At 37.9% G+C, this 25551-nt stretch overlaps 2 protein-coding genes across 3 annotated transcripts in view; one reads left to right on the top strand and one right to left on the bottom strand.

The window, feature by feature from the left end:
- The window catches only part of LOC124794760 (nucleolar protein 58), an 89212-nt gene extending 76289 nt beyond the window's left edge, over window positions 1-12923 (bottom strand). The window contains exons 1-3 of the mRNA XM_047258378.1: window positions 12777-12923; window positions 11360-11436; window positions 10949-11263 (exon numbers count right to left, since the gene is read on the bottom strand). Of these exons, the coding sequence (XP_047114334.1) occupies window positions 10949-11263; window positions 11360-11436; window positions 12777-12821 (437 nt within the window). The 5' untranslated portion in view covers window positions 12822-12923. The remainder of the gene's footprint in view (window positions 1-10948; window positions 11264-11359; window positions 11437-12776) is intronic.
- Window positions 12924-12953: 30 nt separating this feature from the next.
- Window positions 12954-25551, top strand: part of LOC124794762 (ubiquitin-conjugating enzyme E2 G2) — a 46638-nt gene continuing 34040 nt past the window's right edge. The window contains exons 1-2 of one of the 2 annotated variants that reach the window (XM_047258380.1): window positions 12954-13110; window positions 13264-13345. In XM_047258380.1, the coding sequence (XP_047114336.1) occupies window positions 13068-13110; window positions 13264-13345 (125 nt within the window). In that variant the 5' untranslated portion in view covers window positions 12954-13067. The remainder of the gene's footprint in view (window positions 13111-13263; window positions 13346-25551) is intronic. The other variant, XM_047258379.1, reaches the window with a different exon arrangement.

Here is a 25551-nt window from a genome sequence, read left to right as displayed (position 1 = left end):
CTCTACGGATCGGACCGTGGAATGTCAGATCCCTTAATCAGACAGGTAGGTCAGAAAATTTAAAAAGGGAAATGGAGGTTAAAGTTAGATACAGTGGGAATTAGTGAAATTTGGTGGCAGGAGGAACAAGACTTCTGGTCGGGTGAATACAGGGTCATAACTACAAAATCAAATAACAGTAATGCAGGAATATGTTTAATAATGAATAAAAAACTAGAATCGCAGATAAGCTACTACGAACAGCATAGTGAATGCATTATAGTGGCCAAGATAGACACGAGGCCCAAACCTATCACAGTAGTACAAGTTTATATGCCAACTAGCTCCACAGATGCTGAAGAGACTGAAGAAATGTACGATGTGATAAAAGAAATTATTCAGATAGTTAAGGGAGACAACTATTTAATAATCAAGGGGGACTGGAATTTGATTGTAGAAAAAGGAAGAGAAGGAAAAGTAGTAGGTGAATGTGGACTGGAGGTACGGAATGAAAGAGGAATCCGCCTGGTAGAATTTTGCACAGAGCATAACTAAATCATAGTTAACACTTTGTTTAAGAATCATGAGAGAAGGTTGTATATGTGGAAGAGACCTCGAGACACTGGAAGGTTTCAGATAGATTATGTAATGGTAAGACAGAGGTATATGAACCAGATTTTAAATTGTAAGACATTTCCAGGGGCAGATGTGGACTCTGACCACAATTTATTGGTTATGAACTGCAGATTCAAACTGAAGAAACTGCAAAAACGTAGGAATTTAAGGATGGGACTTGGATAAACCGAAAGAACCAGAGGTGTCGTAGACAGTTTCAGAGAAAGCATTAGGGAATGGTTGACAAGAACAGGGGAAAGAAATAAAGTGGAAGAAGAATGGGTAGCTTTGAGAGATGATATAGTGAAGGCAGCAGAGTGACAAAGCAAGCTGGGATCTCTTCACTTCCTCTCTTGTTTTGCCATCTACCTCCTTAAATTTATTTTATTTTCATTTTGTCTAATTACCTTTAACATACATGAGTATAATCTGCATTTCCATAAAACAGAAAGGTTGGTCCTCAGCCTTAAAGACTGTAGCACCAGATCTGTTTTTGTGCTAGTTGTGTGTATGTAATCAATTTTCTAATTTATTTTGACTATTCCTAGTTAATATCTTTTGTTATAGGGTGAAATCAGTAATTGTTTCGTGGCTTAGATTCTATTGTTGACTTGTAAACAAATATAAATTATGTTATAAACATTTGGAAGACAAAACACTAGCACTCTTTAAGTATTTATTTGGGTGCATTTGAAAACATATTAGCAAAGCCAGCCCTTAATTCCAAAATAATTACCAGGTTTGTCAATAGTATTGTTTGCATAACTAAATCTGTTAATTTTATTATTTAAACAAATAATTCAACTTCACCTTTGTGGTAGAAGAAACTGTTAGAAAGAAGGCATTTTTCAATGTATTCACTTAATTGAATGCATTATGTTTTAACTGTAATTTCTGTAAATTAAACATTGAACACTGTATAGTTTCAGTGTTTATTAGTGTGAGAATATGTAAAGGCCTGATTTTTGGTCTCGAGACAGTCAGTCCACGGCCTATTTTCAGACGTGAAGTCTGTATCAGTTAGAATAACAATAATGCATTAACTGAACAGTGGAATTAGTCTAACATAAACAGGCCTTGTGTTAAAACAATTACAGTGTCTGTTCGATTTATTTGAGAAATAGTGAAATGTGTGGTTAGGTATTTACTGCTCATAGATGTTCAACAGCAAACTGTTGTAGCAGTATGCCGATGTTTGCCTGCACATTATTGATGAGGTTTATCAACAGTTAACCAATAGTGAACTGGTTGTATAACTGTGTAATATAGGGGGTCGTGAACTGAAAGTAAAGAACTGTGAAACAAAATTGTGCAACTACATCGACACTATCAACGAACAAATAAAGCAGGCAAACGTCACAAGAGGAACAAGTAGGTAAAAAGACGAGGGCTAGTAGAAATCCTTGGGAGACAGAAGAGATATTGAATTTAATTGATGAAAGAAGAAAATATAAAAATGCAGTAAATGAACCAGGCGAAAAGGAATGCAAACATCTCAAAAATTAGATTGACAGGAAGTGCGAAACGAGTAAGCAGGATGGCTAGAGGACAAATGTAAGGATGTATAACCAGATATCACTAGAGGTAAGATAAATACTGCCTACAGGAAAATTAAAAACAAAAACTTATGGCAAAAAAGAGAACCACCTGTATGAATATCAAGAGCTCAGCTGGAAAATCAATCCTAAGAAAAGAAGTGAAAGCAAAAAGGTGGAAGGAATATATTGAGAGCCTATACAAGGCAATGTACTTGAGGGCAATATTATGGAAATGGAAGACGATGTTGATGAAGAGGAAATGGGAGATATGATATTGTGTTAAGTATTTGACAGAGCACTGAAAGACCTAAGTCGAAACAAGGCCCCAGGAGTAGACAACATTCCATTATAACTACTGACAGCCTTGGGAGAGCCAGTCATGACAAAAAATGTATGAGACATGCAAAATACCTTCAGGCTTCAAGAAGAATATAATAATTCCAGTCCCAAAGAAAGCAGGTGTTGACAGGTGTGAAAATTAACAAACTATCAATTTAATAAGTTATGGTTGCAAAATTCTAACAATAATTATTTTCAGACGAATGGAAAAACTGGTAGAAGCTGACTTCGGGGAAGATCAGTTTGGATTCCGTAGAAATGTTGGAACATGCGAGACAATACTGTCCCTTTGACTTATCTTAGAAGATAGGTTTAGGAAAGGCAAACCCACGTTTCTAGCATCTGTAGACTTAGAAACAGCTTTTGACAATGTTGACTGGAATACTCTCTTTCAAATTCTGAAGGTGACAGGTGTAAAATACAGCAGCGAAAGGTTATTTACAATTTGTACAGAAACCAGATGGAAGTTGTAAGAGTCGAGGGACATGAAAGGTTGAGAAGGAACTGAGGCATGGTTGCAGCCTGTCTCCAATGCTATTTAATCTGAATATTGAGTGAGTAATAAAGGAAACAAAAGAAAAATTTGGAGTAGGAATTAAAATCCACGGATAAGAAATAAAAATAAGACGACATTGTAACCCTGTCAGAGAAAGTAAAGGAACTCCAAGAGCAGCTGAATGGAGTGGACACAGTCTTGAAAGGAGGATATAAGATGATCATCAATAAAAGCAAAACAAGGATAATAGAATGTAGTCAAATTAAATCAGGTGATGCTGAGGGAATTAGATTAGGAAATGAGACACTTAGAGTAGTAAATGAGTTTTGCTATATGGGAAGCAAAGCAATTGATGATGGTCAAAGTAGAGAGGCTTTAAAATGTAGACTGGCTATAGCAAGGAAAACGTTTCTAAAGAAGATAAATTTGTTAACTTCGAGTATAGATTTAAGTGTAAGTAAGTCTTTTCTGAAAGTATTTGTATGGAGTGTAACCCCATATGGAAGTGAAACATGGATGATAAACAGTGTAGACAAGAAAAGAATACAAGCTTTCAAAATGTGGTGCTACAGAAGAATGCTGAAGAGTAGATGGGTATATCACATAACTAATGAGGATGCACTGAATAGAACTGAGGAGGAGAGGAATCTGTGGCACGACTTGACTAGAAGAAGGGATTGGTTGGTAGGACATGTTCTAAGGCATCAAGTGATCAGCAATTTAGTTCTGGAGGGAAGTGTGGAGTGTAAAAACCATGGAGGGAGACCAAGAGATGAATACACCAAGAATATTCAGAAGTATGTTGATTGCAGTAGTTGTTTGGAGATGAAGAGGCTTGCACAGGATGCAGGAGTAGCATGGAGAGCTGCATCAAGCCAGTCTCTGAACTGAAGGCCACAACAAAAACAACAACAACCATTTACAATTATTTGTTGCCAATAATGTGCTCTAACAGCAATGGGTCTTTCCATCTATTTATGTACCTACACATCTACATCTATATTCTGCAAACCACCGTGAGGTGCATGGCAGAAGGTGCATCCCTATTGTATCAATTATTAGGGTATCTTACTGTTCCATTCACATATGCAGCACGAGAAGAATGATTGACTGAATGCCTCTGTGCATGCAGTAATTATTCTAATCATATCCTCAAGATCCGTATGTGAGGAATACGTAGGGGGGTTGCAGTATATCCCTAGAATCATCCTTTAAAGCTGGTTCTTGAAACATTGTTAACAGGCTTTCTTGGGATAGTTTACATCTATTTTCAAGAGCCTGTCAGTTCAGATCCTTCAGTATCACTGAGACACTCTGTGACCATTTGTGCTGCCCTTCTCTGTATACATTCAATATACCCTGTTAGCCCAATCTGTTACAGGTCCCACATACTAGAACAATACTCTAGAACCAATCAAATGAGTGATTTGAGAGTAATCTCATTTGTATAACAATTGCACTTTCCCAGAGTTCTACCAATGAACCAAAGTCTATCACCTGCTTTACCCATGACTGAACCTATGTGATCATTCCATTTCATATCACTACAAAGTGTTACACCCCAGTGTTTGTATGAGTTGGGCAATTCATTGACTCACTGATATTATAGTCATAGGATACTATGTATTTTTGTTATCTAAAGTGCACAATTTTATATTTCTAAAGATTTAAAGCAAGTTGCTAATCTCTGCACCACATTGAAATCTTATCACGATACGACAATATTTATGCAGTTTCTCTCTGACAATACTTCATTACAGTTAACTGCATTATCTGAACAGTGAGGGTCCCAACACACTTCCCTGAGGTACACCCGAAGTTACTTCTACATCTTAGGATGACTCTGCATCTGAGATAACATGCTATGTCCTCCCCACCAAAAAGTCATCAATCCAACCACAAAATTCACTTGAAGCACCTTATGATCGTACTTTTGACAGTGAGTGTAGGTGCACTACTGAGTCAAATGCTTTTCGGAAATCAAAAAATATTGCATCTACCTGGATGCATTGATATAAAGCTTTCAGTATGTCATGTGAGAGAAGTACGAGTTGGGTTTCACATGATAAATGTTTTCAAAAGCCATGCTGGTCGGCATTGAGGAGGTCATTCCGTTCAAGATACTTCATTATGTTTGAGCTCAGAATATGTTTTCAGATTTCTACAACAAACTGATGTCAAGGATATTGGACAGTAGTTTTGTGGATCACTTCTACTACACTTCTTGTAGACGGGTGTGATCTGTGCCTTTTTGTAAGAGCCTGATACAGTCTTTTGTTCGATAGGTTATTGTTTTCTGAGAAAGATCACTTGACAATATTCTGCTACAGCGGCCAATGAAGGCATCACGCATTGCTCTCATGATAGCCAAATGTGTTTCATTCAGCCTCTCCATGGCCCTATGTTTTGTTTTACACCTATTACGTAGTAATCTGTTTCTTTACAGTGATGTATACCATGGTGGTTCCCTCCCATTATGATCTGTTCTACTGGGTACACATCTATCCAGTATGTGGTCAACTTATCTTTTAAACTTGAGCCAGAGTTCCCCTACATGCTCCTGGCCTATGCTGAAAGTTTCAGTTTCCTCACTGAAATATGATACTACTGATTTTTTATCTAGTTTAATGAAAATATATCTTTCTGCTTGTTTTATTTGTCCTTTGTACTGTGGTAATCATTGCTGCCACAACCACTTTATGGTCACTGATACCAGTTTCAATGTGTACATCCTCAAAGAGGTCAGGTCGATTTGTTGTGATTAGATCCAATATATAATGAGTAGGGTTCCAAACTACCTTTCTAGGCAGTTTTCAGAGAAGGCATTCAGTAAAGTTTCACATGATGTTTTATCACACCCCCCAATGACAAACCTGTAATTTTCCCAATTAATTGTTGGATAATTATAGTGTTCACCGAAGATTACAGTATGATTAGGGAACTTAGGTATAAGTGAACTGAGGTTTTCTCTAATGTTTTCGATTACATCAGGGAATGAGTCTTGGGCAATAGAAGGATCCAAACAATTTCACATGCAACTTCAATTTCTATCTAGGATTTGAGTTTTTGTCTATTGCAACAAATACACCACCTCCATTTCCCATTTGCCTTTCTGGATTGGATGGAGAGTCGCCTAATCTGAATAACCCTTGTGTGCACCTCACACACAATCAGCTACGTGAATAGCAGCCTCTGATATGTAGTGCACAGCCAACCTACTTAGGAGGGCCCTACAGTTCTAGACCCTTTGACACAAGTCCCGGAAGTTGCAGCCTAGCTTGTCACAGAACCTTCAAAGGCTCTGTTTCAGTCCTTCCACTCAACTCAGAACCAAACGGCCACGATTAGTTCTGAGGACAATGCTGCAAATTGTGAGTTTCATTGAAACTCCATGCACAAGGGTAGCCTTCTCAACCTTCTCTGCCAGTTGCTGGAATGACCCATGAATGACCTCAGAGCCCAGACAACTGCATCATTTGTTCCACTGTGTGCCACAGTCTGCAACTGATTGTACCCCATCCCCTCAATTGATGGATGAGACCCCAGGCATACACACTAAGTGGACCTTGTGTCCTTTCCTGTCCCTTACTGCCATTTCCCTACAGAGTACCATCACTCGTCATATGTTTGAACTGCCGGCAATTAATAGAGCCCTACACTTTTGCGTTTGCCGCCTCCTGACATCGGACAAAACAGGTTCCCCCAACAGGTGAAGTGAATCCCACTGTATCAGTTTCAGTGAAAGACATCTCTGACTTGTTGGTTAGGGGGATCGGTACAACACCCTGAGTCCTCCCTGGCCCCTGTCCACCCTGTACAGGATGCTTAGATCACCCACTGACATGCCACTCATAGCCAAGTGGACAGGTAATGACAGACCCTGTACTTTCTGCAGAGGAGACAGAATCCACAGAAGAGGATAGAACTTGATGTGCTCCTGGTATAGGTATCACAGGTACTGTACATGACTCTCAGGAGCTCTTCCAACACACCGATTCGCAACAGCTGTCAATAGCTGTCAATCATTTGACAGTACTCAGGGCGATTTCCAGCTGCTTATGAACGTCAACCAACTCATTCCGCGTTTGAGAACAGCATTCACAGTGGGACTGCATTTTGCTTGGTCCCATGTACGACAAGGCAGTGAACAAATAACTTTAAATTAAACCTCCTGATTATATTTTAAGTTGCTAACTCCCGATAACAATTGATAGATAAAGCAAAATGAGATTTCTATTAAGACAACACAAAAACCTGTGATAAAAATTACTAGTTTCCTATAAAACATTTTGAGGTTAATTATAGTTGTTAGCAAACTTGAAAACAGAGTTAATTTTTGATAAATGCAGATAATATATAGGGCAACACGTCTTTAAGGGAAAACTTGATGTAACACAATGTGTTAGAAAATCCGCTACAGTAGCTAAATCACAACTGCCGATTTGTTACAAACTGCTCATAGATTATGCAAAAGACAGTGGTACCTTCCAAAAATTCTCTAAAATGCATGCTTATTTGCAAAGATATACAACGAAATTAGGGGGATGCATACAAAGGTTGGACTGTGAATCACAAAAGCTGATTTGCTATAAACTAAATTACGTATCCAAAACACTTGTACTGCTAATTTAACAATAACATAGTTTTGAAAACATCTGAAAATTCTGTAACTAACCTATTTCCCACATAATTGTTTTTTAAAAGAGCAGAATGTAGTTTAACGATAATGGTACTAGTTTATTGCTTCACTCACTAAAGTTCGAAATTTCACAATATATCACAATACAAATGGGTACTGATACAACCAATGAAACATTACGCAGCAGAAGCTGCACCAACAGTAAAACATGCAAATTTAGAACTTTAAATCGACTTCAGACTAAAACCACGTGATGCTAACAGTGACAGAACTTTCCCTAAATGCAATTTAAAGGGAAGTCACATCATCGTTTGCAGCACATGTTTTTAGTCTGAAGATAATGTTTTGCTTGTCAAAACAAGTTACAGGATTTGTGGAACACTCATGCGATTGTAATTTAATAAAATAAAAGCAACAAAAAGAACATCAGTTTTTCCAAAATTTCTTTACACTGAGAGTCAATTGTATGTCTGTACATCAATCATCAACCCTCTGCAGATCTTCCTGCAAGTCACTACTTATTTCTGGAGTGTTAATTTTTTAAAATATGTAACAGCACCATTTGCAAACATTCTCACAGATCAGACAAACTCACCATGTTAAGAAAGATAAGAGTTATATTTGCTAATAATCTCGAACCACGTCACAAAGCTGGCCTTATATTCTATAAGACCTGTATTTTGGCCACTAAGTGACAGTGTGGATATGTATTTAATGTCATCCAGAAGTCAGGAAACAAGGTGTAAATATAGGCTTCTAGATCTCAAGGACAAATAGTTTCACATCATCTCTGTAGAGCAGGGCACAATAAGTGACAGTAAAACAGTCTGATGTCAGCGATACAGGACTATTATACGCATCTATGCATGTCTCTGCAGGAATATCTAAAGTTAGTTTCCTAATTAAACAAGTGAAACAATTCACCGAAAGTTTTTGTTACGTCTGTCCATGTCCAGGAGTTCAGCCATTCACTTACATAATAAAATACAATGCCTACAGCCACTGTTTTGATGTTATTTTATAGGGTCATTAGAAGCATCCAACTCTATCCTTTACTTCGACCCATGGTGTAATAGTGTTGTGGCGTGTGATGTCACAATGGCGCTTTGTTTTTTATTAGGTTCGTGTTTGTAGATCTCATGTTGTTGTATTTGGTGGCACACACTGGTAGTGGATACTGACATGTTGAGTCAACATGTGGTATTGAGTTCATTTGAGTCTTGGTTATCACTGTGGTAACGTGGGGTTATTTGAGTCTGTGTAGTCAGTACAGTAATATGGATTTGTAAGCGTTTACTATGTTTTCAGTGAGTTATGTTTACTTCCCTTTTGTTTATGTGTGTGGTGTTTTTGCTAGACATGGTTCTGTGTGTGTGTGTGTGTGTGTGTGTGTGTGTGTGTGTGTGTGTGTGTGGAGGGGGGGGGGGGGGGGGCGCCCTCTTCCCAGCCAGCATGAACACTATGGGACTAACATCTGACGTCATCAGTCCCCTAGAACTTAGAACTACTTAAACCTAAGTAACCTAAGGACGTCACACACATCCATGTCCAAGGCAAGATTCGAACCTGCGACCGTAGCAGTCGCGCGGTTCCGGACTGAAGCGCCTAGAACCACTCAGCCGCAGGGGCCGGCAATTGAATTTTGTCGGAGGCTTTTATTGGTAAGTAGTTTTTGTTTTATTCTGTAGTAATTCTGATGTTTTGTCTGTTTTACATTTATGGTATTTCTGTTGTGTTTTAATTGATCTGTTAAACATGGGGTTTTTTGAGTTGTTGGGATTTTGGCTTTGGTGGTGTTTTGTGAGTTATGTAGATGTGTCAAGTTTGTGGTTGTGGTTTTTTCTTTATTTGTGGTTTACTGGTAGGTATCAAGAGCTAAATTTGAACTATATAGGTCAAGGGAAACGTTCGATTCCATTTTTTGGAGTTGTAGGTGTTGCCTTTTTGGTATCAAAGGCTTTGTTTAAGCTATATATGTCAAGAGAGATGTCCAATTCCGCTTTTCGGAAATGCAAATGTTGGTTTCTTGGTATCGTGGCCTTGGTTTGAGCTATATAGGTCGAGTGAAGTGTAAGATTCCTGTTGGTTTTGTGGCTGTAACATTATGTCGTAAGTTGAGTTTAGCTTGTCCCCACCCTAAACCCCCAATTTCCCACAGTTGTCGCATTAGTTTCATTTTATTGTTGGAGTGAGACATTCTCGTGTCACTTTTATTACTGTTTGTGTTTGTTGGTATGTATATGGAGTGATGATATCATCGCCAGTTTGTATACATTGGAAGTAGGCGTTTCTGCCACACTGATGACGTCACGTGTCAAAGCAGACGGTTGAAATTGGATGCTTCCCTAATGCCATTTTATTGTACTGCAACCAGTTTCAGTGACTCAATATGTCACCTTCAGATTTAACTGATGTTGAGGGGGTGAACTCAATGACCATGATCCCTTCAGTGGGCAGCTTCTATGACTTGACTTCCACAGAATACTGTAAAACTGATGATGTGTCTGCAAGCATCAACTATGGTTATAGACAAAACATCGCTTTTACAATATTCTAAGGAAGCCAATTATGAGGCTGTAATGAAGTTGGAATGTGACAGTACAGTTGTGAGCTGACACAGCCAAAGAATGTGAAAGCTATAAATCTCATTGTGGTGACAGACTGATCTGTAGCTCAGCAGAAGGTCTAGGTTAGTTGGAAAGTGAGAGTTTGGTCTGGATAGGCGACGCCAATGAAAATGAAAGCTCAAGAAAACCTTGTTCAGATGACAGATCAACCTAAGCTGAGCCCAAGGTGTTGGAATGTGACAGTTTCACTTGCAAAAACTAAATTAAAAATTGTTGTTGTTGCCTGTATTTGGCTTGCTTTGTTGCCGAATATTTTACAGATTACAAGATTGTCACCTAACAACACAGCTTATAATGCTGTTACTGAAATGATAAGCAATTGAATTACAACTCTTTACTGTCATAAACATTTCACTGTTTCTTCCAAAATGTTGCAAATTACAAGGTTGTGGTTGGGTTGGCACCTAACAGCACAGCTTAAATCAAATTAATAATCATGATTGTCAAAGTATCTGGTTGTTTCTTCTGAATATGTTAAGATTTCAGAGGATGTGGTTTATCGACAGGTGAACACGGCAATATTCCTTCGAAACGCACTGTCTGCTACTCTCTCGTTGGCAGCGTAGTAATGTATCTAAAACACCCCCACTCATTCCCATCATGTCACGCCGAGAGATGACAACATTTCTCTGCATGAGACACGTAAATATGACATTGGTCCTGAACAAGGCTTTTACTGTTTCCCTATGAGCAAGCTAGTCAGGTAAACACATACCTGTGAGCAAGACCAAGGGCCATGGCAGCCATTTCCTTTTTTGGTAATCCTGCTATCAATCCATCCATCTGTGATCTGATGCAGCGTATAAGTTCCTGAACAGCGGTGTTTGAAACACATGACAGCTGGAGTTTATCCTTGATGGCATTTCCCAGCTTGGCATCAGCCACAAGAAGTTGATCTTGCACATCTTTTGAAATTATTTTCTTTAATGTTTTCTTCAGTGGTTTACAAAGTTTGCCTTCTACCGCAGCTGTCGTGGCAGCAAGTGCTTCTGTTGTATCTGAGAACTTCTCAAAATGTTTCAACTTCACTCTGATGGGAAAAAAAAGAGACAGATTACAAGAAGTCATGATGTACAGGGCTGCCACAGACTACCAAAGTTAAGATATGTGTAACACTCATACTTACACCTTGCTAGCTGCTTCAGGAGTTTCAAAATCTTGATAAAGATTTTCTGTTTCTGACAGTTTCTTCTCATCTAGCAGCTGGAAATATGAAATGTTTTATGTACACTTACAGTGGTCTATATCATAACATTTGTATTAGCTCCAACATAGCAAAAATGGAATAAAACAACACCCTCTCCCTCACCTAAGTGAACTCTTATTTTATTTTTACTGCTGAATATATGACCATGAACAATGAAACTAGCTGATCTTAAAACATTTGTTGTATGCAGTAGAGAGAATTTCAACACAAAGATAACATGTTTTCTTGAACTTCTCTTGAAAAAAGAAATGATTTTTTAAGGATGCAGTCAAAACAGCTTGTCTTTTCAAGATGTCAGCCTCCATTAGGGCTACCAATAACAAAATGCAAATTACAGAAATATGCTCAGGTAAACAACACCAAAAATTATCAACTGCAATGGGAATTAAGAATAAGGCAAGGACTGTGTGCCTTTGCTTGTGTGAGACATGCTACATCAGCAGCAGCTTTTGAGACACAAGAATGCCATTTTTTCTACATAATCACGGGCGATTGGAGATTTTAAAGCAAAAGTTATAAATGGCACATATTTTGAAGGTAATCTAGAGCTACGCACTTAAAATGATTTTTCCTTCTTGTTTGTGCGTGTATCATCTCATTAGTAACGCAATTACGGGAGATGAAATATAAACATACAGCAGATAAACCACTGTGGCATTTAAAAATCTCAATTCATGAAAAGTAGTGAAAAACTAAGTAAAGGCGGTAAGAGTGAAATTTTATTTTTTCTTAACCACTGTATTATTTATTAGCCGAACACGATAGGGTATACACTATATTAATAAAATTCAAAACTCATCTTCATTTATAATGGTTACTTCATTATTACAAACGGCATAGGCCGAAATTTGGAAGTTGTTGCTGTAAATACAACAAGCGATGAAGAATAATACCGCAGATTAATTTGACAAGCCAGTAAGAAACTACATAAACTTGAAGAGGCACTGGGAAAGATCAAGGATGCGAAAAAAAATGCCTCACGTATCATTCCCAAAGCAATTACATGCGCACGTAAATGAAAAATGACTATAATTTCCCTTAATTCACACACGAGTATACTGTTAGCTTTCTTCAGCAGTAAAACTCATTGCAAAAACGGTGTTAAGTCGAAGTGTGGCAATTAACAGACAGCACACATGGTTAATACAAGCACCAATGAATACGTATTACGAAAGTAACGCCATATCGTCACACGACACGAATACATAACCTATTCAATATGCTTCTTTTCATTAAAAAAAACGACTATTACACAAAGCGTATTATTAAAGCCGATTAATAACACTATTTTATTCTTTTCCGCAAAGAAATAATCATTTAGTAACGTAACACACACCTTGAATATGGCATATCCTGCCGGCGTTTCGAACAACACAAGCATTTTTACTCATGCAGTTTACACTTTCTGTAACACACGTGCATAAACACAGCAGCACCGCGCAAACATTCAAGTACAAAGATGAGAGAGTGTACGCATCAAAGATAGTATATCGTCAGAGACAAATACTGCATCTTAGCCATTTCGTTGTTTTGTTAAGAAAAGTCGCTGTCATACAGTGAAAACAAATCACGACAGTGATAAAAAAAACAGATGTGGTGAGTGGGCAGGTGTTAAACAAATGTGAAAATGGCAGGGTCGGCATTACGGAGGCTGATGGCAGAATATAAACGTAAGAGGAATATTGATTCTTCTACAATACCCAGGGATACATATTGGGATGTTATGTTATTTGACACTTAATGTATAATTTTGCGTAGACATTTTTACATGTTATTGTTGTTGAACTGTCTTGATTTCTTTTTATTTTTGCCATGAATTTCAGAATTAACATTAAATCCGCCCGAAGGCATAATTGCGGGACCAATTAACGAAGAAAATTTTTTTGAATGGGAAGCGCTCATCACGTAAGTAATTCTGTCGTACCTAGGAGCTACAACGATGTCCTTTTTCCTATATTTCTTGTAGTAAATCTTGATTGAGCAGTGGGTGAAACTTGAGAATGAACATTATTATTTTCTAGGAACAACTTGGAAAGAGTTGTTTGGTGAGTTGGGTTGGGTAATATATTCAACTCGTGTTATTTTGCAAATACATTTGTCTGTATGCAAACATTTTCTTCATAAATGAAATTGAAAAAAAAAAGTTTCCTTCATTTTGGTAATTTTTGTAGAGAAACTATCGAATTGTTTTAGTCAGTGCGTGAACAGTACACATGTATAGCTAACTATTTGGATCTAATTGGAAATGGAGAAGCTACCATTGATGGATTGAAGAGTTGTGATAATGTATATTTGGCCTCACCACCACCATCACTACCACTAAAACACGCGCGCAAAAAAGCATCACCAAGGTAAATTATTTTCAATAAAGGAGTAGCTGTCAGACTGTGGGTATATTCTGGATATCCCACTGTTCTGTCTAATGGCATATGTCATTTGGTGAAAGTTTATATAAGTCAATGGCTTTTGGATGAGCTTTGTTAACAGTAAAAAGTAATCACTGTTGACAGTATTATGATGCAGACTCAAAATAATACACAGCCGATCCAAATGGAAGGAAACATCTAAATTAAATTCTTGTATGAGTTCATGCATAAAATGCGGTTTAATTCAACAGCCTACTGTAATGACACAGGTGTCCTTCAGAGGTTCCAAAATACATACTCTCCATTATCATGTGCACATGATCCTAAACAGTATTTTCATTGTTTATTTTATCCTGAGAACCTGAGCATTGTTATTGTGGGGCCTATGACAGTGTGGGGTCTTTCACAGATGTTACATGTGATGAATAGATATTTATAATCACAGAAAAGTGAATCGGGTTCTTTTTGGTATGGTATGCCTCCTCATCTTTATTTATTTATTCATTCCTCCAGAAATCAGCTTTCAGTGATATAAGGTTTGTGGATAAACCAGCGGTTTTGATACCATATGCCAGCTTTGATTGATGCTGTATCAAGTCCCAGGATGCAAGTCAAACATGGTTTCAAAATGGCAGCCAACTACCTTAAACATTATCTCAGCAACAAAATATAAACAAAAAGTGCTGAATCATACATATTCTAAATAATAAATGTTGATGCTAATGGGACTATTGCAGGAAAATGATGTGGGTGAGGGGGTGGCGGCAAACTAAATTCTAAACTAACCACTGCACAATCGCTATAATGATAAAATATACAACACAATAAAGAACAAATTGTGAACAGTAATATAATAATGGAATTCGTCGTCTAATTTAAAAACACAGACTCAGTGAGAACACAGACCGCAATTAACAGAACACAGTGCCATAGATGAAAGGACTCCGTCCCAAATCTCGCTCTCTCCACCCAGACAGAAACACTGGAATACTGTTTTGCTAACAGTTCGTGTCAAGGTCAGCATGTAAAATTGACTATGGCCTTTCACCTCTCCAAACAACAGATTTTACACTCCCCACCCCTCTAGTATCCCTGTATAGTATTGATATAGCCTCAAGTCTCGTAGTCTTTAAGCCTCTATTTCATGGTGTAAATTTACATATAAAATTAAGAAAATTGCTTGTATATGCACAATGTTACTGCCTGGCTACACACACAGTGTGTCTGCATTGAGTTAGACTGAGTTAACATCATTATGTTGGCAGAAACAGTTCAAAATCGATAACCTTTGCTGAAGGTCAAGTGTATGTAAACACACGCAAAAGCAGCTGGAAGAGTGAATTATTTCTGCCACTTAAATCACACCTATTCAGATTTTTTAGCTCTGTAAAATAATGCTTAATGATAGCACATATTATGTTTTCACATCTCTTGTAGTATTTTTTGTGTCAGACACAAATTGTTCTCCTAAAAAGTAATGTAGTAGAGAGTTAATTCAATATCATATTTCATGAAAAGCTGAATATATCCCCTACTGCCCCTACATATTTGTCTATTAATGTAGTGAAAACACACTGCATGCACGAATCATGACCCATCCTCACAGCTTCAGTAGCCCCCCTCTACCTCGTCTCCTACATTTCAAACTTCACAGACGCTCTCCTGCAGACCTTGCAGAACTAGCACTCCTGGAAGAAAGTATATTGCAGAGATATGGCTTAGCCACAGTCTGGGGGATGAAATTTTCATTCTGCAGCAGGGTGTGCGCTGATATGAAACTTTCTGGCAGATTAAAACTATGTGCCGGACCAAGACTTGAACTCGAGACCTTTGCCATTTGTGGGGAAGTGCTGTACTGTGTGAGCTACCCTAGCACAACTCACAACCTGTCCTCACAGTTTCAGTTCCACCAGTACGCACAGTTTTAATCTGCCAGAAAGTTTCATACCACCGCATACTCCGCTGCAGAATGAAAATTTCATTCTGGAAACATCCCCCAGGCTGTAGTTAAACCATGTCTCTGCAATATCCTTTCTTCCAGGAGTGCTAGTTCTGTACTGTTGGAACTGAAGCTTGAGGATGGGTCATGAGTTGTGACAGGGTAGTGTTGGGGATATGTGAACAAACATTTTCCAGCATGCATAGTGGCACACAAGATATGTGCAGAATGCATTATACTCTGTGTAATATACATGTTCCGTGTTTGTTGATGGGATAACGTAATATAATTTGGTAGTCAAATGTATTAATATGTGTTGTGCGAATAAAGCATAAGTTTATTTTGTCTCTTAAGTAGTTGTTATCTGTCATTTATCTGCATTAATCTGCATAAACTACAATAGGTTATGGGCCCAGCTACTGGATTAAAGAGAAATAATAAGCTTTAAGGTGACGTGTATTTGTACAAAAAGTGCGCGGAAGTTTGTATAAAGTTGACGAAAGTTACACAACCTGGAAATTTGCTGTTGAGGCGTATTTGCACTTGGATGACTTATGGGATGTCGTAAACGGTAAATTGGCACTTACAGAATGAAGTTTTGCTAAAAAGAATCGGAAGGTGAAATCGAAACTAATCCTTTTGATTGATCCAGTGAATTATGTTCACATATAAAAGGCTACGCAGCAAAGGAGCTATGGGACAAACTGAAAAACTCATTTGAAGATGGTGGTTTAACCAGAAAAGTAGGATTACTTTGTGAGCTGATAACCACAAGATTGAACAAGTGTAAAAGTGTGGATGAATATGTGAATAAAATAATTTCAATCTCCGATTGTCTGGGGAATATTGGTTTTGAAATTGCGGGTGAATGGATTGGAACTTTATTGTTAGCTGGACTACCAGAGAAATATTCGCCAATGATTATGGGTTTGGAAAGTTCGGGAATACCCATTACAGTGGATAGTGTTAAAGTAAAGATTCTACAGGACATGAAGAATGAACCAGATTATAATGCTTTAGAAAAAGAAACAGCATCGGCTTTATACTCTAAGTACAAGAAGAAGAAGCCAATAAGATCTTTCAGATGCCAGAGAACTGGACATATTGCTTCAAAGTGTAATGAAAAGTTAAATATAAAAGAAAAGAAAGCATGTTAATTCTAGTAGTCCTGAGAGAAAGACTACCAATAAAGGTAAGGAGGCATTTTCTGTTTTTTACTCTTTTAATGAAACGTGTGACGCTCATGCCAAATGTTTCCTAGGTTCAAGAGCATCTGTGCATATTACCAAAGCTCTGTGAGGTCAAGGACTGACATTTGAATTTCCACACGGGTCTAAGTTAAGGTGTGAACTCACAGGAAAAGTGGATCTTAATTTGCTTGTGAATGGGAAAAGGAAATTGTTACTGCTCATGATGTACATTATGTAAAGTATATTGCAACTAATTTGTTGTCAGTAAGTGAAATAGTTAAGAAGGGCAATAAAGTTATCTTCTATACAGAGGGAGTCAGGGTGATAGACTCTTGTGGTGATATTGTAGCTACTGCAAGTAATGTAAGAGGTATTTACAAAGATAATACAGTTCAAAATATTGCTGAAACAGGAAATCACTCTGTTTATGCTGCAAAAGGTTTCTTGTGGCATAGGAGACTTGGACATTTGAATACGAAAAGTATGACTTTACTGAAGAATATGGCAACTGGGATGGAAAATTACGGAATGAATAATGTTCAGTGTGAGGTGTGTCTGCAAGGGGAGCAGGTTAGATTGCCATTTGAATCGAGTCAGAGCAGATCTACCGAAGTCTTGAAACTTATACACGCAGATCTCTGTGGACCTAAGGAGAATAAATGCTTAGGAGGTAGCTTCTATTTTTTGACATTTTTTTCATAGATGATTTTTTACATACATAGATGTTTATTTTATAAGTAGCAAGGATCAAGTGAATGATGTATTTGTCGTTTATTGCAAAAAGATCGAAAGGCAGACTGGGAAGAAAATTAAAATTATTAGATCAGACAGTGGATCAGAATATGTAAACAGATGGTTGAAGGAACAGTTGAATGGAACAGGTATTAGGCATCAGACTACCATTTACTACAGTCCTTCTCAGAATGGAGTTGCAGAACGAGCCAACAGAACCATTGTAGAAAAGGCAAGAAGTATGTTAAGCAATGCTGATACTACCTAAGTGTTTTTGGGCAGAGGCTGTGTCAACAGCAGTGTGTTTAATTAACAGATCACCTACCAAAGCTGTGAGACACAAGGCACCTTATGAAGCATCGACTGGGAAGAAACCAGATCTAAAGCACTTAAAAGTCTTTGGATGTGAAGCCATGGTTCAGATTCCAAAACCATTAAGAGGAAAGTGGGATGCAAAATCTCAAAAAAATATTTTTGTTGGCTACTGTGAGGATTCAAAAGGCTACAGATTTTATAATCCTGTAAATAAGAAGATAATAAGCAGTAGATATGTAGTATTTTTGGAGGATTATAGACCTAAAATAAAGGAAAGTAGTCAAAATGATACAGTAATGCAACCAAGCATAATGTGCGATAGTGCTGAAACAGAGATGGAAACTGAAACAGGAAGATGAGAATAAAGAGGAAGCTGATGTGCTACCCGTTAATCAAATTGAAGAAGAAGATTTAACTGAGGAAGTCAGTTTAAGGCGGTCTTAACGTATGGCAAAACCAAAAGAATATCCAGATTATGAAATGTATGCTGCCCAAACAATCAACAATGAACCAACCACAGTTGATGAAGCTTTAGCAAGTTCAAATGCTCAAGATTGGAAAAAGGCTATTGAAAAGGAGCTGCAATTTTTTGTGGATAATAATACATATGAATGGGTTGGCATGCCTGAAAATAAAAAGCCACTAAGAACAAGATGGGTGTTTAGTATTAAAAATCCTGAGAGTGCAATACCGAAATTCAAAGCCAGATTGGCAGTTAAAGGATATTCCCAGAAAGAAGGAATAGATTACAATGAAACTTTCTCACCAGTGGCGAAGTATTCATCGTTAAGATACCATTTAGCTCTTGCAGTAAAGGAAGACTTATTAGTTCATCAAATGGATGTGAAAAGAACCTACCTGAATGGAAGACTGGAAGAGGAAATATATGTGATTCCACCTGATGAAGTTAAGCGACCTTATCAAGGGAAAAGGAGAATTTGGCGGTTGAAGGAAGGCATATATGGATTAAAGCAAAGTGGCCATTGCTGGAATAAATGTTTGCATAAAAGTTTGATAAAACTAGGCATGTTACAGTGAAAGGCAGATTCCAGGATATATCATAAAAGGAGCAATGAAGAAATTGCAATCATGGCCATATGGGTAGATGATTTTTTTTTATTTTAACCAATAGTGAAACCCAGATGGGCTTTTTTAAAGAACAGTTATGGTCAGAATTTAAGATGCATGATTTAGGGGAAATTAATCAATACTTAGGCATGACAATTCTAAGAAGCGCCAGCAGAGAAGAATTATGGATTGATCAGTCTCTGTACACAAGGAAGATCTTAGAAAAGTTCAATATGAAAAATTGTAAACCTATTTCTACTCCTATGGAAAACAATGCAAAACTGCTACTAATTGATGATGACAAGAAATGTAAGGAAAGTGTACCCATTTGGAAGCTGTAGCAAGTCTACTGTACTTAGCACAGACTTCCAGACCAGACATTGCATTTGCCACAAATGCAGTAAGCAAGTTTTGCAGTGATTCGAGAGAAAAGTACTGGATGGCAGTCAAGAGAATATTCTGATATTTAAATGGGACTGCTGATTATAAGTTAAAATATTCTAAAACTGGAAATGTAAATTTGGAGGAATACAGTGATGCAGACTGGGGAAATGAGCTGGAAAGCAGCAGACACTCCATAACTGGAAGTTGTTTTAGACTAATGAGAGGATTGATATTATGGTCATGTAAGAGACAAAGAACTGTTGCTTTGAGTACTGTAGAAGCTGAATATATCGCCCTGTCCTCCACTATCCAAGAAGCTCTTTGGATCCGTACACTGATGAGTGAAATAGAATCTGCTCCAACATTAAAGCCAATTGTGGTATTTTGTGACAATATGGGAGCTATTAAACTTTCAAAAAATAATGTCACCAGTGTAAGATCCAAACGTATTGACATAAGGAATTACTTTATAAGACGACATGTGGAACACGGAAATATAATCCACAGTTATCTATGCACAGAAGAAATGTTATCTGATCTCCAAACCAAGCCTCTCGGCAAGGACAAATTTCAGAAGTTGGTGAAACATTATGGTTTAACCTCAAATGTATAATGTTGGATATCTGAAAAATATTTGTTCAAGGGGGAGTGTTGGGGATATATGAACAAGCATTTTCCAGCGTGCATAGTGGCGCACAAGATATGATGTGCAGAGTGCATTATACTCTGTGCAATATACTTGTTCCGTGTTTGTTGATGGGACAACGTAATATAATTTGGTAGTCAAATGTATTAATATGTGTTGTGCAAATAAATCATAAATTTATTTTGTCCCTTAAATAGTTGTTATCTCTCATTTAGCTGTGTTAATTTGCATAAGCTACAACAGGTGGCTCAGATGGTAGAGCACTTGCCTGCAAAAGGAAAAGGTTCTGAGTTTGAGTCTCAGTCCGATACACAGTTTTAATCTGCCAGAAAGTTTCATATCAGCGCACACTTCACTGCAGAGTGAAAATTTCATTCTGGACACTTACTCCAATTATCAACAACCCGAAAAATATTATCACACTCCCCATCAGAAATAATGACCTCCAAAACCCAAAGACCAACAACAGTTATGCCTCTTCACTCTTCTTCGCACCAAAGCTCGACTCATCTACTTTCACTATGATCCCTGGCCCCCTAATGATCCCATATACTTAAATATGATTGGTGTGATGAGTAATCACATTACAAGGATCAAAACTCTCCAACCCAGCAGCAGCAGGAGCACTACTACAAGTTCTCATAATGGCAAACAACAGCAACAGTTAACCAACTGTCGCCATGACTAAAAGTATCATTATTAACAATACTAAAATTGAAATTGCACCCCATAAATTCACAAGGACCATCAAGAATAGAAGGAAATGCAACTCCTTTCCCCATGCATCTGCATACAGAGTGAGAACCAAACAGTTACTGCACTTTTAGCAACACCCATTTCATGCACAGCATACTTACTTCAGGACTGATAACAAAATTAGCGTGTCAGTGTAACTACATATAACGTAAAGACCAAGTCTTGACTTCTCAAACATTTTGTGCCTGATGGATTGCCACAAATTATCCCGGTGACACCAGCACATGTAGCTGTTGGCAGAACGTAGACATGACACCTTCATCAATTTCATGTTATTCTCATGTATGTGATATTTAGAGTATTCCCCAGTGACACCTAACATTTGCAAAAATTTAATAGTTGATTCACCATCCTCCATCTTACTCCTCAACATTTGACTATTGAAGATTAATTTTCAGCCCATGTTACAAAAAATAACACAGCAAAACCACAACCAAAACAACCAACTAATCAAACAAGCTTTATACCACAGATTATGTGCAATATAAGAAACAAGGGAATATACAATAGAACTAGAAGAAAAGAAAGATATGTTATATAACATAACATTTGATCACTAAAACTAATTGTCACACAAAAAGAAAGTTATTTTCAAAAATAAAATTCATTTATGTACACTTCAAAATAAACATAACTTGCATATAAAACTCACAGTTCATGTAAACTACAGTCATAGTTTTCTCCAATTACTAATGAAAGACAATATTTAATCTCAAGATTCTTAAAAGTTTCACATTGTAAACAAATTACTTCATGGCTCAAAGTCAACAAATGTTTTTGAATGCTCAAATTGACCCAGATTTGTGATCATGATACAATGAAACCAAATTTCTCAAACACAGAATATATAAGTATGCTTTTATGAGGATAGGACAGGTTGTTGGCTGTGGCCTTGGTGAAGTAACTATCCCAGCATTTGCCTGGAATGATTTAGGAAAATGTAATCAAGATGTCTGGACAGAGCACACTCCATCCTCTTGAATATTAGGTCAGTGTCTTAAAAACGGCACTGCCTCATTTGGTTGGTTGCTATTGTACAATCTTTCTTTATTTGCTCCAGATTACAGTGGACATTCAGTTATACAGATTTTTGATTATGCGGGTTGTCAACCACAGGCAAATATCTTTGTAATGTTGTACATGTGTGCACGGGCATGTCGCACTGGCACTACCCATGCCCCGTGCAATCTCTGCCCCACACATTTCATTATTGTTTGAGTTAGACATTGCCAATTGCTGCACCGTGTTGCATCTGTGCTTAAAAATGTCAAAGCACAAGAGAGTGGTGTTATCACTTAAAGGTAAAATAAACACTATTGATGCATAAAAAAGGAGAAACTGGTCGTAAGTTACCCGATAAGTATAGTGTATGTAATTCTACAGTGAGTGATATTAAGAAGAACACCAATTCAGTTTTTAAGTAAACATGTGAAATTGATAGTGAAGACAGGAGTAAACATCAAGAAGTGATGAAGAAACCTAAAAATGAACTTGCGGAAGAAGCTTTCTATTGTTGCTCTTTACAAAAATGATCAGCTTGACAACTGATACCTGGTTCTCCACTCTGTGAAAAGTCATCATAGTTAAATAAAAATATAGGTGGCGATGAATCATCTGTGGCTAGTATTGGATGGTTATACTTATTTAAATTTCATCAGGGAATTTGCAAGGTGGAAATAAAAGGTGGAAAAATGTCTTTTAAAAAAGAATTGGAAAAAATGACTACGAGATTGACTTCACTTACAACACTGATGAAGCTGGATTAAACTGGAAATCATTACTGTCAAAATTTTTAGCTTATTGGTGGGCGTTCAGCATCATGGTATAACGCTAGTAAAGAGCGAGTAACAATATTAGTTTGTGAAACACTACCAGGATCCATAAAATGCCTTTGATCCACATCGGAAAAGCCAGAAACACCAGATGTACACTACTGGCCATTAAAATTGCTACACCAAGAAGAAATGCAGATGATAAACGGATATTCATTGGACAAATATATTATACTAGAACTGACATGTGATTACATTTTCATGCAATTTGGGTGCAAAGATCCTGAGAAATCAGTACCCAGAACAACCACCTCTGGCCGTAATAATGGCCTCGATACGTCTGGGCATTGAGTCAAACAGGACTTGGATAGTGTGTACAGGTACAGCTGCCCATGCAGCTTCAACACGATTCCACAGGTCATCAAGAGTAGTGACTGGCGTATTGTGACGAGCCACTTGCTCGGCCACCATGGACCAGACGTTTTCAGTTGGTGAGAGATCTGGAGAATGTGCTGGCCAGAGCAGCATTCGAACATTTTCTGTATCCAGAAAGACCTGTAACATGCGGTCGTGCATTATCCTGCTGAAATACAGGGTTTCGCAGGGATCGAAAGAAGGATAGAGCCACGGGTCGTAACACATCTGAAATGTAACACCCACTGTTCAAAGTGCCGTCAATGCGAACAAGAGGTGACCGAGACGTATAACCAATGGCACCCCATACCATCACGCCGGGTGATACACCAGTATGGCGATGACGAATACATGCTTCCAATGTGCATTCACCGCGATGTCGCCAAACACGGATGTGACCATCATGATGCTGTAAACAGAACCTGGATTCATCCGAAAAAATGACGTTTTGCCATTCGTGCACCCAGGTTCGTCATCGAGTACACCATCGCAGGTGCTCCTGTCTGTGATGCAGCATCAAGGGTAACCGCAGCCGTGGTCTCCGAGCTGATCGTCCATGCTGGTGCAAACGTCATCTAACTGTTTGTGCAGATGGTTGTTGTCTTGCAAACGTCTCCATCTGTTGACTCAGGGATCGAGACGTGGCTGTACGATCCGTTACAGCCATGCAGATAAGATGCCTGTCATCTCGACTGCTAGTGATGCGAGGCCATTGGGATCCAGCACGGCATTCCGTATTACCCTCCTGAACTCACCGATTCCATATTCTGCTAACAGTCATTGGATCACAACCAACGTGAGCAGCAGTGTCGCGATATGATAAACCGCAATCGCGATAGGCTACAATCCGACCTTTATCAAAGTCAGAAACGTGATGGTTCACATTTCTCCTGCTTACACGAGGCATCACAACAACGTTTCACCAGGCAACGCTGGTCAACTGCTGTTTGTGTATGAGAAATCGGTTGGAAACTTCCCTCATGTCAGCACATTGTAGGTGTCGCCACCAGCACCAACCTTGTGTGAATGCTCTGAAAAGCTAATCATTTGCATATGTCGGTTAAATTTCGTGTCTGTAGCGTGTCATCTTCGTGGTGTAGCAATTTTAATGGCCAGTAGTGTATTAAAAAAAAAAAAAAAATCAGAATACCTTACTGTATGAAAACTAAAAAAGTTGAGCACCAAAATATTCATTGACTGATATGACAACACTTTAATCCCCGACAAAAAAGAAATGTCAAAATGCCATTAATAAACAGGGAAAAGTCCTAATTTTACTGGATGATGTGCCAACCCAGCCTTTGGCAGAACTGTTTGAAAGTGGAATGTTTAACGTAAAATGTTTGCCTCCTATTGTGACATCTTTGCTATAACAAATGGATCAAAATGTTAATGAAACATTAAAATGACTTATAGGAAAACATCAATGGGAAATGCTTCAAAGGAGTATCCCCTTTGTAGCATTTCCCATTGATGTTTATGTCTTTAGGGGTTCTTCTGGCCTCACTTGTGACATTACTATGTATTTTGTTCTGTTTCCACTTACCATGAGACCAATTTTTAGTGCTTCTGTGTCTGTTGGCATGTTTCTTGGAGTGTTTGATATTTCTTCCTACTATGGCAATGTCATCAGCGTATGTGCATATCTTGGTAGTTTTCATAAATATGGTGCCTCTTTCATTGATTTTGCTTACTACACTAAGCAGCCCTATATTGAATAGGACAGTGCAGACACTATCACCTTGCTACACACCTTTAATAAAGTCAAACCTTTCACTTGTTCAAGGACCTTTACTTTTCCTCTTGTCTCTGTCATTGTCATTCTGATTAGTCTTATCAGTTTAGCACATTTACCAACTTCTTCCAGTACTCTTTATAGTTCTTGCGGGTTTATGCTGTCAAAAGCTTGTTTGAAGTCAGTGAATAGGAAATGCAAATCTGTGTCACATTTGTAGAACTTTTCATTTTTAGGAGAAGCATTGTCCTCACATTCCATGATTTGTGGCAAAGGAACTGGATAAAGGACCTGACAGTAACATCATGGATTGTGAGGAAAATGCTTCATCTAGAAAAATGAAAGAAATTGCCAATGAAATTTTAAAATTTAAATATGGTGTCGTAATGGTAATGGGTGAATAAGGTTTGTGCAGAATGACTTCCTACTCAGCTCCTGTATAGTGTTTTTTTGTCAGTCTAGCAGAATGTGGGTGGGCATTATTATGGAGTAGCATCAATTCACACCATCATGTATTACAATTTTTTTAAAAAACCACCTTCAAAAAGGATTTGCTGCCTCTACATCTATTGAAATTTATCCACTTTTTATTTCCAGCTTGCGAATTCCATGATGAAATTTAAATATGTATAATCATCCATTACTTGTATTGATTCGATGCCTCTCATGGTCTGGAAAAAATGATTACAGAATTCGAAAAGATAGATTCATTCAAAGTGCAGTGTTGCAGAGGGAAGAAAGCATTTGATACTATGTCTGTTAAAGATGTGGCCACAGCATTACGAAGGGGGGGG

The sequence above is a fragment of the Schistocerca piceifrons genome, chromosome 4 (genome assembly GCF_021461385.2).
Source record: "Schistocerca piceifrons isolate TAMUIC-IGC-003096 chromosome 4, iqSchPice1.1, whole genome shotgun sequence".
In the NCBI taxonomy this organism is placed as follows: domain Eukaryota; kingdom Metazoa; phylum Arthropoda; class Insecta; order Orthoptera; family Acrididae; genus Schistocerca; species Schistocerca piceifrons.
Note: the sequence above shows the minus strand (reverse complement) of the source record. Positions and strands in the feature narration are given on the sequence as shown.